The sequence below is a fragment of the Ascaphus truei genome, chromosome 1 (genome assembly GCF_040206685.1).
Source record: "Ascaphus truei isolate aAscTru1 chromosome 1, aAscTru1.hap1, whole genome shotgun sequence".
Classification (NCBI taxonomy): Eukaryota; Metazoa; Chordata; class Amphibia; order Anura; family Ascaphidae; genus Ascaphus; species Ascaphus truei.
In genome coordinates, this window is record NC_134483.1 from 329,448,541 (window position 1) to 329,462,237 (window position 13,697).

General features: G+C 40.6%; 1 protein-coding gene across 2 annotated transcripts in view; it reads left to right on the forward strand.

Moving 5' to 3' along the window:
* Positions 1-13,697, forward strand: part of FRAS1 (Fraser extracellular matrix complex subunit 1) — a 431,436-nt gene that overhangs the window by 384,676 nt on the left and 33,063 nt on the right. For both annotated transcript variants that reach the window (XM_075606876.1, XM_075606883.1), the window contains 5 exons: positions 2,929-3,097; positions 6,199-6,445; positions 9,697-10,041; positions 10,629-10,789; positions 12,639-12,786. In XM_075606876.1, coding sequence (XP_075462991.1) covers positions 2,929-3,097; positions 6,199-6,445; positions 9,697-10,041; positions 10,629-10,789; positions 12,639-12,786 — 1,070 coding nt within the window. The remainder of the gene's footprint in view (positions 1-2,928; positions 3,098-6,198; positions 6,446-9,696; positions 10,042-10,628; positions 10,790-12,638; positions 12,787-13,697) is intronic.

Consider the following 13,697-nt stretch of genomic DNA (forward strand, 5'->3'; position numbering starts at 1 on the left):
GTGTGTAGCAGTGTCTCTGTGTGGCTGCGTGTGTGTCAGTGGTTACGTGTGTGTCAGTGGCTGTGTGTGTGTGTGTGTGTGTGTGTGTGTGGCTGTGTGTGTATCAGTGGCTGTGTGTGTGTCAGTGGCTGCGTGTGTGTGTATCAGTGGCTGTGTGTGTGTGTATCAGTGGCTGTGTGTGTGTGTATCAGTGGGTGTGTGTGTGTATCAGTGGCTGTGTGTGTGTATCAGTGGCTGTGTGTGTGTGTCTGTGCAGGTCAGCTGTGTCTTTGTCTGTGTGAGTGTCTGTAGGTCAGTGTCTGTGTTGGTCTGTCTGTGTGAGTGTCTGTAGGTCAGTGACTGTGTGCGTCTGTGCAGGTCAGAGAGAGGGTGGGGGGAAGAGAATAGAGGGGATTGTGAGAATATATGAAATCTGTATGGACATTCATAACTGTTTTATTTTACCTATAGGCCAGTATAGGCGATAACATTTTTAGTGGGTCACGAAGGAGAAGTTCAAAAATAACCGGGTCAAGGAAGAAAAAGTTTGGGAAACGCTGCTGTAAGAAAGGACAGAGACATTTGCTAATTACATTGTGCGTGGCCAGCTATTAGTTTACCTTTTGATAGATACACTGGCGACACACTTTATCGCAGTGCGGCCAGATCCGCAAGCCGGGAGATTTCCCGGCTTGCTAGTGGCCGCCCCTCCGCGGTCACGCGTCATCGGGAGCCTGCGCCCCCTGCACGCGTGTCCAAGGGCTCCCCGAGGGAGCCCTGGTGTCCCGCGATCGCGGGACAGCGGCAGGGGGTTCCGGGGGACCCGGCGGACCCGGCAGCGGTAGGGAGAGCGCCCCGATCGGAGGGCGCTCTTCCGCTGCTTCGGCGCGCGCCCGTCACACTCGGGCGCGCGCCAGGCTACTGCTGCGGCACAGAACGGGCAAATGCTCGAATAAACTGTGCCGCAGCAGTACAGGGCGCCGACGAGTATTCTACAACTTGCCTTAAACTTGCCTTTGAAAATCTGGGGCTATCACCAACAAGACCCGGGTACATGCTGGGTACATGCTGCAACATTTCAGTGACATTTCTACAGAGACTAATGGCCCATCGGATTAACACAGCAGGGGTCCCTGGCAGTCCCATTCAGTTTGATTGTTGGTGATTGCCCCAGATTTGTTTTAGAATACTCGTCGGCACTACAGTATGGCTTAAATATGAAGTTCATATAAATTGTTACCTGTTGACAAGGAAAAAATTGTATGTATTGGGGTTATTTAAAAATTCAATGAATTATTAGTTTAAAAATGAAGATAAAAGTAAGATATTGCTGCATGCAATTCGTGACATGACCTTTTTTTTTACCAAACCATTGAATTAGGTTTTACTTAAGGCATGGCTTCTTCAATATAGTTATCTCATTGATACTAAGGAATGGTACTGTACATGATAATCCTATTCTTCATTCCCTTCCATCTCTCAAATATATTGCTAAATGCCCCCTACGTTCTGTCCATAATATCCGCATCACCTCTTCTCACTCCCGCGTACAATACTTTTTCAGTGCTGCCCCTCTCTGTGGAATTCCCTACCACGTACTATCAGACTCTCCCCCAGTTTTCAGCCTAACTAGAATACCTAGCAAGATAGATGAGGTAGCAAAGCGCTCAGATGCCAGGTCAAATGATGATATAGTGCCAGAACCAACATCAAAGGAAATCCATAATCACAAATGTAGAGTAGTGGTAATGCAGCTAACAATATGGGTACAGTCCTCCTGAAGACAGGTAGTGGGTAGTGCAAGATCACCCACGATCAATCTTATTGGTAGGTAACCCTGTAGCAATAATTACTCACGTTCCTTGGTGTGGCTGGCTGGCTGTGCAACTTCCAATCCTGGTATGCGGAAGTAGAAAATTGAGACGAGCGCACGAACCGGAGGGAGCAGGATAGGACCCAAATCAAAAATATATTAAAAAAGTTACTTTATTGTGTCATGAGACCCATCCAGCGCGTTTCAAACGTCACCGCGTTCTTTACCGGTTCGTGCGCTCCTCTCAATTTTCTACTTCTGCATAACTAGAATACGTCTAACATCCAACGCCCCCTTCCAGCCATATTGAGACCAGCTGTGCAACTGGACCAATCTCCACGCTATCTAACAACCCCTAACATCCTCACCCTCGAACCTTAATGGGATCAGCTGTGCGACTGGACCATAACCCACCGTGATACATACTCCGCCCCACAATGAGCAGCCACTTTACCTTCTGTTCACAACATTTCCCCTTATTCCCTCTTGACTGTAAGCTCTCAGGAGCAGGGCTCTCATTACCTCTCTGTATCTGTTTGTGCATGTTTGTCCGTATTTGGTATGTAGCTCTGTTTAGGTAATTTACATCTGTCTGTACTCCCATGAGGCCACTTTTGTAAAGTTTCCCTGCTGCAAAATTGGAGCAAAAAAACACCATATGTACAGAATTAAAGAATAAGATCACATATGATACAATTAGGGTTTTTGCTCCAGTTGCTCGTAATTTGTGCAGCCAGGAGACATTAATAAATGACCCCTTGGAAGTTTTTCCATTGATAAATCTGGTGAAATTAATTTGCATTGGCGTTGCCCTATTTATTGCAGCCAGGAGAGTCTAGTGAATAACCACTGGGTCCTATACAATGTTACCAAGTGCACGTCATCCTTGTGTTTTCCCACAAACCAAATATATTATTATTATCTATGGAAGGATGAGTGAAAAGTATTGGTTGTTTTCTATACATTACAAATGATCTAATTGTCACAGCTCAGAAATTTTCTTTTTATGCGAGAAAATTACTTGCCTATCGTAGTTTTCTTTTTAACAACTGCACCGATAAGCAAGTAAAAACTAAGAGAAATCTATCTTATCTTGTGACCCTGCCAGCAATAATGATGTTTACTAATGTTAACAGCTACAATGTGAGTGAAAAAGCGGGCTCTATCAGTGTCACGGTAAAGAGGACTGGGAATCTCAACCAGTATGCTATTGTACTGTGCCGTACAGAACAGGGGACTGCTACGTCCAGCTCCAGCGTGGGTTCCAGACCAGGACAGCAGGACTATGTGGAGTATGCTGGACAGGTGAGACATATACTTAGCAGATGTCTTGTGTCTAGAATATACTATAGAGAGAATGTGATGTGGAAGCTACTAAAAAAGATTGACTGGAAGAGACTTAAGTGCTACAGATGCTACAGTACCTTTACAATGTTGAAGTGACATATAACAGGGGAGCGCAAACTTTTGCTGCTGCGCTCTCCTGTCTTGCTTGCCCCGGTTCTCGTGCCCTCCCCCCCCTACCTTGCAGCCGTGTCAAATGACGCTGTGGGGTACTGTCACGTGACCCGCACCGTCATTTGACGCGCGTGACATCACGTCACATGGCCCCCGCTGCGTTGCCATGGCGACACGTCACACAGCCGGCTGAAGCAAGGTAAGTGGAGTGTTGCAGGAGCCTCACACGATCCCTCTGCATTTCATTGAAATGCCTTGGGGAAGAGCGTGGGGACTCTGCAACTGCTCGTGCCCCCCCAAACAAATCTACTGCCCCCCCCCTGGGTGGGTGCACCCCCCAGTTTGCGCACCGCTGACATATAGTATCACGAAACAACAGAGAATTCCCACAGGATTCAGTGGTAATAGAGTATTACAATATATCGCAACATATCATGCTTCATCCTATAATAGCCACTTACATAGGTTATCTCTGTATATTAACCACTAGCATACAGCTAAAGGCCTGAAACGCATTGAAAGGTTAAGGTCTCTTTTAGTCTCTATTCTGGCCCTATTTATAGATCGGTAAATAAGCACAATGCTCACAGCCTCGAGACAGATGGTAAAATATTTCATTTTATCTGCATCGTGCATCTGTCACACATATAGTCACACTTTTGTTACAGGGAACCGTCACTTATGAAGCGCTTTGGATATACCTCTTCCCAGGACATTGAAGGTTAACACAGGCAGTTAGTTGTATGACTGAGCTAATACTCCTTTTGAGACCATAAACAGTCTGACCTTTAACCCCCAAAAATATATTTATTTTCTGAGCGTATAGCAACAAACATTTTTTTTTTGGGGTGGTGCAATTCATGGAGAAGTACTCATATTTCTAACTCTTTTTGGGTCATTTTTAACATTCCCTTTATATTTTAAGATTGTAATAAAAGGAGAAATGTGTGCCAAAGTTACAGAATAGACAATACATAGAACTTTTGTGAGGGTGTAATTATGGTACAGTAAATATCTAAAAATAATATAGCAGCAACTCTAAAGTTACATTGATCCAAATATATAGTTACAGTATATGGTAAAAAGTCGCAATTGCGTACTTATTACATCATTATGAAAAAAAAATATATATATACCAATGTTTCAGTGCCAATGTGGACCCTAAAGATGATCCACATTGGGACCGAAATTTTGGTCCATTTTTTTGTATACTTTCATGTATAATGCATCTTTTTTAAACCTCTCCACAAAATTCCAGAAGGAGCAGGGTCACCCCCAAAAAATAAAAAATATAAAGTGTGTACTGTTATGACAAAGTGGTGTGTACAGATGCAGCGGCCATTATTTTAAGAGATCACAGCGCCATTTTCGTGTGCGATGCTGTACTCCACGCGGCATGAACGCGGCCAATCGCCCCAGACACACGTGTTTATCGCGGTTGCTTTGTTTGAATTTCATGGATTGTGTGCAATTAAATGCAATGAAATGAATGAATTGTAATGTGTACAGTACTGTGCTACTGTGTCAATTTCAGGTGTTTAAAAACCAGAACACTAAAATGCCATTTTATGCACTCGCCTGCACTCGCGTCTTAAGGCGGTACGGTTGGAAGTAATCCCGCGCCATGACATGGGTATTCCGAGGTATACACGCGTGATTTGTTAAAATTATGGCCGCTGCATCTGTAAGGGGAATATTGGCTCATATGAGCCAAGATTCCACTTACACACCACTTTGTCATAACAGAACACACTATATATTTTTTCTTTATTTTGGGTGACCCTGCTCCTTCTGGAATTTTGTGGAGAAGTTATTGAAGAGGAGGACTCTTGGGAACAAGTCCTCACCAGAGGTTTTTGCGCATTACTCACCCAATTACTCACCACCTTGAGAAAGTCCCATTTGGTTACCGAAACGTCGGTTTTTGTGTCATTTTCAAATACAAATAATTGTTTTGACTACTTACCTGAGTGCTGCCCTTTGATTTCGTCTCAACAACGGTATCGTATGTCTTGTTATTACTTTATGGGATAAGCACCTATATATGGACTTGTAAGTGGAGTGCCTGCTGTTTTTTGTGCTTTATATATATATAATGTATATATATATTTTTTTTTTAATTTTTATTAATTCACCAAGTTCACAAATCACTTGATTTTTTTATTTCAACACTTTTTATTGTAAGCTGTGTGAATGCGCCGACCAATATCACTTTTTGGCAATGCATCTTTTTGAACATCAATTTTTTTTGTCTCCAGTAGCCTATGTTTCAGTATCTATATACCTATATACACCTCGAACAGGGAGGTGTTTGTCTTACAAGACACTTCAGTAAAAACATTTCTTACAATGGGCTTCACAAAGGACTTTATTATATCATTATGTTTCACAACTGATTAAGCAATTAGTGTATTTTCTTTGTTCATATATACAGATGTAGCCAATGTTATTGCACCCATTAACGGGACACTGTGGGTCAAACTGGAAATGTAACTTTGTGCCATTGAAACAAATGTTGACGCACGCAAAACGCCATTGCAACGGGAATCATTTCACTTTTTTAAACCATTGGCATATTAACGTCAGCAATAGCGTTGGATACATCAGTAACTACTCTTAAAAATCAGCGATTATTGCCTTTATTAGTATTGTATTGTATGTCTTTATTTATATAGCACCATTAATGTACATAACGCTTCACAGTAGTAATACACGGGGTAAACAAATAAAAACAGATAATATAAATAACAGATCATGGGAATAAGTGCTTTAGACATAAAAGTAACATTAAGGAAGAGGAGTCCCTGCCCCGAGGAGCTTACAGTCTAAATTAGTGATATCGTCTTATAACAGTAATTATTCTCTTTTTTTCTATCTGCCGCTTCCTCCCATGTAAGTAATAAACTACTCACTCAGTCACGCAGATCTCATTTGTAAAATGTTTGTAGGTGCAATTTGATGAAAGGGAGGATAGCAAAGCCTGCACTATCATCATCAGCGATGACCAGGTATACGAGAACACCGAGAGCTTCACGGTGGAGCTCAGCATGCCTGCTTACGCCCTACTGGGAGACATCACTAAAGCAACCGTTAACATTAATGACACCGAGGATGAGCCCACTCTGCAGTTTGATAAGAAGATATATCGTGCCAACGAGAGCGCTGGTGTCCTCTCTGCACCCATTGAAAGAAAAGGTTTGTCCATTTCATCTCATGTACAGTGTGTGTTTCCCTTTCACCACAAGCCCATCCATACCACAAACAGGGATTTTGCCTGGAACTCTAGACGGCACACTGCTGTTAAGGATAACTTTTATGCATAGTATACCTGTATCTATCTGTATTTTCTTTGTCCTGATGCAAACCTGTTAGATCAGGAGTGGCCAACTCCAGTCCTCAAGATTTTAAGGCTATCCATGCTTCAGCATAGTTGGCACAGTCAGTGGCTCGGTTATTGACAGTCACCTGCGCTGACGCTGGGATATCCTTAAAAGTTAACCTGTTGGTGGCTCTTGAGGACTGAAGTTGACCACTCCTGTGTTACATGGAGAGGTTTATTCCACCATGCACCTGGCCAAAAAAATGTTGATACATAAAAGGGAGAAATTTGAGGTAGACATTGATCCCATGTGTACTATTATAGTATGTACACTGTGTATCACCCCCATTGTTCTACATAACAATGTCCTGTATTACTTAGTTACACAATTGGATCAAAATACGTTAAAACATTGCTGGCCAGATTCCTGTTCAGAATGCCTCTTAGGATATCAGTATAATGGCATAAATGGCTCCTCAGAGGAGCAGGATCTGCTGTTACAGGAGAAGCTAATCTCACATAAGGATTATTCCAACACAGGAAGAGAATCTATAGAGTACCAAAACAGGCATAACAACCACAAAACAGATATGAATATTCTTTGTATTTTTCACCTGCATGCTTAGTGAACTGAAACCTCAGCCATATTTTGCAGTGACATCGATTTATGAACTGTATGCTAGGAGCCATCTGGAGGATGATAGGCGAATTAACACATTTGGAAATATGGTTACAGATGTAAGGTCGAGTGTATCATGCAAAAATCGCAACATCGTTATAGTCCTAGACCGAGATAAGATACGAAATTGAGTTACATCCTTTCTTGAAATATGGATTGTTTAAAAAAAATACAGCAATGATGCGTAAAAGTGGTTTAAGTCAATGGCTCATTATGCTGTGATGCTGGGGGGTTCCCCTTGATCGGAATAATTTCAGACCGATACAAATGAATACGCAATAGCAGGATGGACATACGACCTGTGTTGCACAATAGTTAATGGAGCCAAAAAAATTAATCCAAGCCGGGGGAAGAAGGCTTGACAGCATATTGAATTGGGTTATATGGGGCATCCAAACACCACACTGCCCCATAGGGAAACCTCTAAAGCAGCTTCCTATAGCAGTCAGGCAGAACAGAGGCAGGACTATTGCATACTGTAGTTTTTAACAGTAGAATAAAGTTAATCTTTGTCACCCTCCCAATACATGTATTTACAGTATGTAGCTCCGATGACATGCACAAAGTGGCATGACACACATCAAATCCTATGTCCTACTGTGGTTCTGTATGTCTGTATACTGTATTTGTTTTGTGTATAACTTGCCTTGTGCTGCTGTACATCTCTGCTCAAGGTGAGCAGGACACTTAGGTGTTTCTATTCATCAGACTTATAAAAGCTTGAGGACATTGCTCCTGCAGCACATACTTTACAGGCAGCGTTTTTTACAATGTGGTACACTCTATCACTACAGGGAAATAAAAAAAAAGTTGAGATACAGCGCCAGCAAATTTGCAATCCCTCCTAGGACCAATGTGTATTAATGCCAGCGACATGTGTAAGAGGTCACATCTGGGTGATTTGTTTCCTTTCTACCAAAATCTGACACATATGCATTTTTGACTAATTTTATGAAGTTAACTTGTAAACATGGCGAGCTGAGGCTTGGGGCAGGTTTGATGGGCAACTCCCAGGGGGGGGCGAAGGGTAAAAGAAATACAATTGACAAACATTTCCCCATTCAGAATCCCCTAAGAAATGCAATTTATAATGAATAATTTCCAGAGCAATTAAAGAAGCCAACGCTTGGCTTTTAGCATGGTTTCATTAGTTTAACCCTCACAGTGCCTTAAAAAGGCAATCCAAGCTGGCCATTTTTCTTTTTCCCCTACCATTTTGTACACGGGATTGAAGCAGGGCATCTTTGGAGCTGACCCCCTTAAATTTCAGATCCGGGGACCCCCTACTTACGGTGACACTTCACTCTGTAAGAAGTTGCCGGTAGCCGCTCCGCTCGGCTACCAGGGATCACGTTATTGCCACTTTTCAAAGCTCCCGCGCCCTGCGGACCAATAGAAAGCTGTGACATCACCCGGTGCGGCTTCCTATTGGCCCAGTTGCAGGAAATTCCAGCACTCCCTATGGAGGTAAGTAACTCGGGAAGCAGGGGGTCCCGGAGCTAAAATTAATGGGGTACAGTTCTGGAGACGCCCTGCTTCATACTATGTAAAAAAAATGGAAATTATGTCACTTCACTAACGCGTTTTTTTTTATCATAAGTGACGCTGGCTGCCTTGATATCTCTACCAAAGCAATAGATGGCCACAGATCCCAGCCAAATACATGAGATTGCACCTTTAAAATCTAGGCTGCAAATGTGTGTCATCTTTCTGCGTTATTTGCCTTGAAGAATATCAAGTGGCACTTTCATTATAGTTTGCAGGCAGCACACACTTCCCCTGCTTTGCATCTCGATGCATTCACTCCAGCAAATGACACTGTGTGATTGCATTGTTTGTTGGCGCTCATTCGTTTGATTCTCTATTATCAGCATCACTGCGACTGTCAGAGCTAATGACAAAAAGCCAGCCCACAGCAACAATCCGTATCAGATTTCTGAACAGCTGCATCCAAAGCACACTTAATGTAGCACTACACCTTGGTCTATTAGTACACTAATAACACACACTTGACTTCAAACTACACATTTTCATTTTGTCAGATATTTAGATTTGTTTAAAAAAAAAAACTACTTTTTTTATTTTTTACCTGACTTGTTTCTGGCTGCTGTTTTCCCTTATAGAATAGTTGTGTAGCCTACGTTTGAATGCGAAGGAGAAATAAAAAATGAACAAGTTAAAAAATATATTCCGAGCACCGTTTTCATTTTTTTCCCCAGTTCGTCAACAAATAACGTGTGTTTGTGTGTGTGTAATTATTAGGAAGCAAAACCATTACTTACATTGAGAGGAAGTGTTAGCAATATTCTATAAAAACCTAAAATACAAACTCCTTAAGTGCAGAAAAGAGAGAGAAAGATCACTGTAAGCAGCATAAAAAATGGTTGTAAATGTAGACTTCAGTAGGTACATTATCACACGCCATTGTCATCCCTCACTTCATTGCAGGTGACCCGGGAAGCATTGTGTCAGCAATTTGCTACACTGTGCCAAAGTCTGCCAAAGGAAGCAGCCTCTATGCCCTGGAATCCGGCTCTGATTTCAAGTCCAGGGGAATGTCAAATGAAAACCGTGTCATTTTCGGGCCTGGAGTTACCATGTCCACATGTGACGTCAAACTGATCGATGATAGCGAGTATGAGGAAGAGGAGGAGTTTGAAATCGCCCTCGCTGATTCGTCAGGGAACGCGAGGATTGGCAGCATTGCGGCAGCCAGGGTCATGATTGAAGGACCCAACGATGCTTCGACCGTCTCCCTGGGAAATGCCACCTTTACCGTCAGTGAGGACGCAGGTAAAAATACAGAGCACTTATAATTAACAATATACTATGGACCAGAACCTAAAAAACCAGCTAAACAATCGTCACATTAACAAGAACTTACTGTACTTGAATTACCTGCTTTAAAAGAACATGTGAAGAAACGCAGACCATAAGCACGTATTATCTCCTTATGTGCTTTCCGATACATACAGTAATTGGTTTCATCAGTGGGGGAGTGAGCCACGTCTGGTACCACCGCTTTAAATATAAAAAATAGCACACGTAGGGGTCTATTGACTAAAATGTACAGTAATGGCGTTTATTAATAGTTAACTGTGATTCAGGTTATTCAGGGAGTTACTCACGGTCACTTGAATGGCCATTAACAATTATTCCTTGCCAACAATTTCAGTACCTTCAATATAAACACTGTGATTTTTTTTAAGGACGGGGGCAGACTTATGGTAGGTCTTTCCTGTTCATGTCAAGAAATTAATCTTATGTAATAGTCTTTAGTATTTATTAAGCTCACCCTAGACATAATACTGCAGTGTGCTATAAAGTATATTATGCCCAACTTGTAAGTTTATGATCCAATTTGTTACATTCTACGACAGGCTCTATTGAGATACCTGTTATCCGTAGCGGCCCAGACCTCTCTGTTCCCACCTCCGTGTGGTGTGCCACTCGCCCTTCAGATCCACATTCTGCTACTCCAGGAATCGACTACATTCCCAGCTCCAAGAAGATAGAATTCAGGCCAGGGAAGACTGTAGAGGTAAGGATGTGTGCTGCTTACCCTCAGAGAGTCTCATGCGACTTGATATGTGTGTCCAGTGAACACAAGACTTCGCTTTCCACATAAATACATTTTTTTGGGGAAATGTGCACTTGGCACTTTGCTGAATGTGTATATTAGACAGATTATTTAATAGTGGGGGAATATACACACAGATAATGAACTTATCGACATACTGTTATACTGTACACGCATATTTATATCAGGTTAATAAATTGGATATATACTGTATACCAAGTATCCTTTTTCATACTTAATATTTTAAAAATTACTTTTCAAATGTATACATTTCTTGCAAGTTTTTTTTTTTACATTTTACCATTTAAATTAAATTGTTTACATTACATAAATGAAATATGGGGTTTTAATAAGGAGTAGGCAACCCAATACAAATTTACACTATACCGTGCATAAATATTATATATAAATATTTATTTAATTTTATTTGTATACCATCTAAACACACATAGATAGGGGTTTTCAAGAAAATGTTGGGCGATCTGCAGGAATTTGTTAGGCTGCCAGCTGCCAATTCAGACACTAGCTCTGAGCGGGTGGCATTTTTGACCCTGTAAAAATGTGGTATTGTTTCTGCATTCTAAAGTAAAAGTTGTTTGTGAATAGGTTATAAACAAGACCACTCACTAGGAAAGATACAATACAGGATGTAGTTGGTAATCACAGGAAAGCTGCAGATGAAAAATTGATTGAAGGTTAGGATATCGATTGTAAGTGTGGTGTTTCGTTTTTAACACACTTGTTTTTTTTGTTTTTTTTAGGTTAGAGACTTGTTTAAAATTACATTCATGGGAATATCAAAAGACAACCCTGCTTATAATAGCTTTATGTTGCTTTCTTTGCAGATAATTTTCTACCATTTTATGAGAACATTAAAAAAATCTTCAAAGGCATGCTTCACTTACTAAAACTATCCAAGCTTTAATTAAATCTGTTCATAACTCCAGTTATTATTCTAATTACAGTACTTAATAAGATCATATAGAAATACAAGGCATGTTGATATATAATTACCATATTTACATGAGGTTGGGTAAACTTGTCAATAATACTAACAAAAGGTAACTAGTGCCTCTTGTATCAATAATGATGTAGGATTAACTAATCACTCATTTCAGCTAAACTTATAAAGAAAGGAATGGTTTTGATCAGCTTTGTTTATGCTTATTCAAATCAACCTGGCATGCACCCCAACCTTTGTACCGAAATTACCTTGATTAAGTTCACACAGAGGGGCCCATTCATTAAAATGTGATAATGGCCTTTTTTTGGAGAAGAGGGCAAATATTGTACAGACATGCATCTCGTATTTATTACTGCATTGCGTATTACTCCATTCTTTTATTAAACGACATTTAAGACCAGATTTGGATCTGGCTGTGCAATATGCAAATGTTATATGTAAATTAAGCAAACTTGCGAAATTAGCTATTCACATGCTATTCAATTTCGTCCGAAAAGTGCGTGCAAATGCGATGTCTTTTGACAGAACTTGTCTGCATAGATAATTCATACTGAAGATGCAAAAATGCCCAATCTTTAATGCATCAAATAGCCTTCTGTTTTCGAATGGTAAATATCGCATTTAAATGAAAAGGGCACCAGAGGTTTTTTTAACTTCTTTTTTTAGCTGCAGTTTAAATTTAACGTAAACCAGGGTTAAAACATTGCATTTTTCCCAATTCCCAATATTTATATTATCACCCGTATTCTTCATACTGGACCATGTGTTGTTCCTCCTTTATCTTAACAATGTTAGGTTGTGAGTAGAGTTTGCAAACATGAAAGACATTGTGCTTCTTCCTTACAGCACTGCACTCTGACTATATTGGATGATACTCAACACCCTGTAATTGAGGGCTTGGAGACATTTGTGATTTTCCTTAGCTCTGCACAAGGGGCCGTACTGACCAAACCATTTCAGGCTACAGTTTCCATTAACGATACATTCCAGGATGGTAAGATGTGTTAATTTCAAGCAATCCCATCGTAACTCTTTCACAAAGTGACCCGATTGGTGGTCATTGCACGCCACAGAAAATTAAACAACATACATTTCGTAGTTACATACAGTACAATATAAGGTTGGCTGGAATAAATGAGAAACAGTGATTTTGAACTGGTCTTAAATCAACGCGGCTGCTAGCGTTATTGTATTTAAATTACCATTGACAATAAGTAGGTAGAGGCACTGCTCAATTTAGGGTGGCACTGCCCTTAAGTACAGCTATGAGGAGGGCACCAGGACTGTTCCATGATAGGACATGCTCAGGCTGGACATCACCGCTTCCCACTGTCACTCAAGTGCAGCTCCAGTGAGTGGGGAAAACCCATATTGACTACTGGCAGCCTGATTCTAGCAGGACTTACTGCCAAGAGTAGGGCAGGTTAGTAGCCAAAGGTGGCGTGGATATATATATATATATATATATATATATATATATATATATATACACATGTTTTTGGTGCAAGGAAATTATCTTGATCAAAAACAATACTTAAACCAAGAAAAACTGAAGCTGCAACCTATAAGCCAATTAGGGCAAAAATCTATAAAGACTAAAATCTATAATGACTGGAATCAGTCATCGCAATTTTTTTTAAAGAAATGAGGGCTGGAACATTGTGATCCAGGGATATAGTGGAAAAATCTAATTTGGGAGAAGCTCATAATTAATAATAAATGAATACGTATCGTTGTAGATTCAATTAGTGTAATGAGAATTGACCCAAATAATGTCTTAACATAGAGATAGGATAGAAAAAAAGATAGAAATCATCTATGAATCATTGTTGTGTGTATAAAGATAGAATCAAAAGTGACAGTAACTCCTAGCATGTGTTGAAATGGAGACGAAGTATCAATGAA